Genomic DNA, 3,622 nt, shown 5'->3' with positions numbered 1-3,622 from the left:
GGGTCTCCCAAGGGCGGGGACACACACACGCACCCTGGCACAGACAGTGACATCAGTCTCCGCAGGTGGATGCCCAGATGTCGCAGCTGGTGGGGCTGCTGGAGCTGAGCGAGGACGAGCGCCGCGTACGGCACCTCCTGGTGACGCTCTTCCAGGAGGTCTTCACCGAATTCTTCCCTGGTAAATCTCCTCTTCCCGCCTCACGCAGCCGCCACGTTCCTCACACAATGCGGCCACGTCCCTGCTACACGCCCCTTTGTCTCTCCCCGCCCAGGCTGTGCCGTCATGCCCTTCGGCTCTTCCGTCAACGGTTTTGACACCCGTGGCTGTGATCTAGACTTGCTTCTGGACCTGGAGCCGACCAAATCCCTCCAGGCATCGACACGAGTTGCTCCTGGGGCCGGATCCAGCTCCGGCGCTGAGGATTCCATCCTGAGCGATATCGACCTGGCAGCGATGCCAGCGCCGGAGGTGCTGGAGCTGGTGGCAACAGTGCTGCGGCGCTGTGTGCCGGGTGTACGCCGCGTCCGGGCCGTACCCACCGCCCGCCGCCCCGTCGTCAAGTTCTGCCACAAGCAGTCGGGGCTGGCGGGCGACATCTCCATCGACAACAGGTCTGGGGGTGTGGGACCGGGGGATCTCCCTGTTTCCGGTGATGCATCCTTCTCCTGTGACGCCTCTGTTCCCGCAGGCTGGCGCTCCTCAACACGCGGTTCCTGCAGCTTTGCGCCGAGGCGGACGAGCGCGTGCGGCCATTGGTCTACGCGGTGCGGCTCTGGGCCAAGCAGCAGGGTTTGGCAGGTGAGGGCAGGTGCCAGTGCTCATGGCCGGGTCCTGCCCGGCCCATCGGTGAGCCCCTGGGGCGCAGCTCTGACCCCATCTCCCCTAGGAAACCCCTCTGGGGGTGGACCCCTCGTCAACAACTACGCCCTGACGCTGCTGGTGCTGTTTTTCCTGCAGACGCGCAGCCCCCCCGTGCTGCCTACCGTCGCCCGTTTGCGTGATTTGGCAGGTAGGGTCCTTCCGTCTGTCCTTCTGTCCCCTTTCGCTCGTGGTCCCGCTGTGCCGGTGCTCCTCTGAGGGCAGCTCTGTTTCAGGGGATGAGGACCACGCCGTTGTGGCCGGGTGGGACTGCAGCTTCCCACGGGATGTGGCATCGCTGGAGCCCAGCACCAACACCGAGAGTCCCTGTGAGTGCTGGGCTGGGGGTCCAGAGGGGGTCCCGGAATCCTGGCACTGCTCTCACTGCTCACTCCCACAGGCTCGCTGCTGGCTGAGTTCTTCCACGTTTTTGGGGACTTCGACTTCCCGGGGCAGGTGATCTCACTGCGGGAGGGCCAGGCGCTGCCGCTGCCGCCCCCCACTGCCCCCGAGACCAGCGATGGGTTGAAGCTGGGACCCCTCAACGTGCAGGACCCCTTCGAGCTGAACCACAACGTAGCGGCCAATGTCAATGAGAAGACGGCATTGCGTTTTGGGCGCTGCTGCCGCGACGCAGCCAAGTATTGCCGCAGCTTGCAGTACTGCCACAAATCCAGCAAAGGCCGGGCCTGGGGACTGACGCGGCTCTTCCATCCAGGCGCGGTGGAACCAGGGGCAGCGAGCGCCGGCGCTTTCCTTATCTCTATTCCCTTGGACGGCACCGGCCGCAGCTCCCAACAGCTCTGCCAGGAGCCCGGTGGTCGGGGCCCCTGGTTCTGGGAGGTCTGCGCCGCCATCGCCTTCATCTTGAGAGATGTCCTCAAGTGCAGCTGCGCCATGGGGAAGCTGCCGAGAGCTCCTAGTGAGGAATCCAAGCTCCCAGTGGACTCAGCGCCATCTGAGGAGCTGCCTACGGAATCAGACGCGGAGGAGCCATCGGCAGCAGAGCTGTTGTCAGTGGGCTCCAAGCGTCACCTGCCCAAGGCGACAAATGGCACCACGCTCCCGGCCGAGAAAAGACCGCGGACGAACGTCCCCAAGGAGGCAGCAAACTGGAGCTGCACCGTCTGGCACCGTGTGTGGACGGGCCGACGCCGCGTACGCCGACAGTTGCAGCATGGGGATGGCCCCGAGGGGCCGGATGGCGACTCGCTGGAGCTGGAGCAGAAGGTGTCGGAGGCCATTGTGCAGCAAGAAGGAACCAAGCGGCCACTGCAACCGCTGCTGCGCTTCGAGGCCAGTGCCCGGGCAGCCGGCACGCGTCAGGAGATGCGTGTGCTGCTGCGCCTCGTCCCTTCCCCAGTTCCCCCCAGCCCGCTTTTCCGGGACTTTTTCCACTTCTTGCGGAGTTTTTTGCCTGCCACAGTGCGACGACGCCTGGGCCAGGAGCCTGCGGGGTGCCCAGAACCCCAGGACGGAGGGGGCGGGGAGGTATTTTCTACATCCTGAGTTTTTTGCAGTAAATGATATGTTTTGCAGCTGTGTCTGGTGTGGGGTCTCCTGGGGTCGTGTTGAGTGCCCAGTGGGGATTTTTGGGGGAGAGAAAGGGAAAGAAAGGAGAGCTCAGGAAAAGAGCAAGCAGAGGCAAGTTAGAAACAGAAACCACTTTCAGCACTCCATCCTTGACCCATGGCAAGGTTTTTATTTCTTAAAGTTTCCCTATTACAAGTGTCAGGGAATCTGGGGACTCCAACCACAAGGTCGGCTGGAAGCTCGATTCATTTTTGTGTTGCCTGTTGGCGTTCAACCGCTGTTGTTTCATTTTGGGTCAGCCCTGAGGTGGTCAGAGCTGGGCTGTTGCGTTCTGTTCTGAGGAAGATGTAGAGCGCAATGTGGTTGCCCCTCAGCCTCTTTCTTTCCAATCCCCTCTCTGGACCGGGTGGTTCTGCTGGGTTTGATGCCCCCCCAGGGATGGGGTTTGCCCTCTCAGCTGACTCGCGTTGAGCCTGCTGCCCTGCCCCAGTACACCCAGATCCCTTTCTGCAGGGGGGCTGTCCAGCCGGTTCATCTTTGTGCCCGGCGTTACTCCCTCCCGGCTCCAGAATCCGGAGTTTTCCACTGGTTAAATTCCATCCCCTTAATCCCCGGGCAGGGAGATCGCAGCAGCCGTGGCGCGGAATATGCAAATCGCCTCGGTTTAGGCGTGAAAGGGGGGCGGGGCGAATGCAAATTGCCGTGCGCAGCACGCCCATCGCGTTGCGGCGGGGAAACGGCGAGGGGGCGTGGCGCATGGGAGCCGGAGGCGGGGATACGCAAATTTGGGCACCCACGGGCTCCAAAGGGCGGCCCGGGAGGCCCCGATGAGGAGAAGTCCGGGGGTCTCTCGGGGGTCGGTGGTCCGAAAATCCGGGCGAGAGATTGCGGGACAGTGCGGGGAAGGATCGGGGAGGGAGCGGGGCTGTCGGTGCGGGTCGGTGGATCGTGACCGTGAGTTGTGTGAGAGCGGGGGTCGGGGGTGGCGGGGTGGCGGAGGAGGGGTCGTTATCGCTTCTCGGCCTTTTGGCTAAGATCAAGTGTAGTATCTGTTCTTATCAGTTTAATATCTGATACGTCCTCGATGAGAGGACTTTATATTAAACGGATTTTTGGGCTCGGGAGTTGGACCCGGAGCTTGCTCCCTCCGCTCCGCGCATCGTCCCGGTATTGCAGTGCCTCCGGGAACGGTGCACCCCACCCCGTGGGGATTTAAATTGGTTAAAAA

The 3,622-nt window shown here is 62.6% G+C and overlaps 1 protein-coding gene across 1 annotated transcript in view; it reads left to right on the top strand.

The window, feature by feature from the left end:
- Positions 1 to 3,622, top strand: part of TUT1 (terminal uridylyl transferase 1, U6 snRNA-specific) — a 6,208-nt gene that overhangs the window by 1,083 nt on the left and 1,503 nt on the right. Inside the window, exons 4-9 of the mRNA XM_010571187.1 lie at positions 66 to 180; positions 275 to 614; positions 692 to 801; positions 890 to 1,012; positions 1,098 to 1,190; positions 1,262 to 2,352. Coding sequence (XP_010569489.1) covers positions 66 to 180; positions 275 to 614; positions 692 to 801; positions 890 to 1,012; positions 1,098 to 1,190; positions 1,262 to 2,352 — 1,872 coding nt within the window. The remainder of the gene's footprint in view (positions 1 to 65; positions 181 to 274; positions 615 to 691; positions 802 to 889; positions 1,013 to 1,097; positions 1,191 to 1,261; positions 2,353 to 3,622) is intronic.

Source organism: Haliaeetus leucocephalus, unplaced genomic scaffold, assembly GCF_000737465.1.
Source record: "Haliaeetus leucocephalus isolate CR32 unplaced genomic scaffold, Haliaeetus_leucocephalus-4.0 Scaffold309, whole genome shotgun sequence".
NCBI classification, from domain to species: domain Eukaryota; kingdom Metazoa; phylum Chordata; class Aves; order Accipitriformes; family Accipitridae; genus Haliaeetus; species Haliaeetus leucocephalus.
This window is presented reverse-complemented; position numbering and strand designations above follow the sequence as displayed.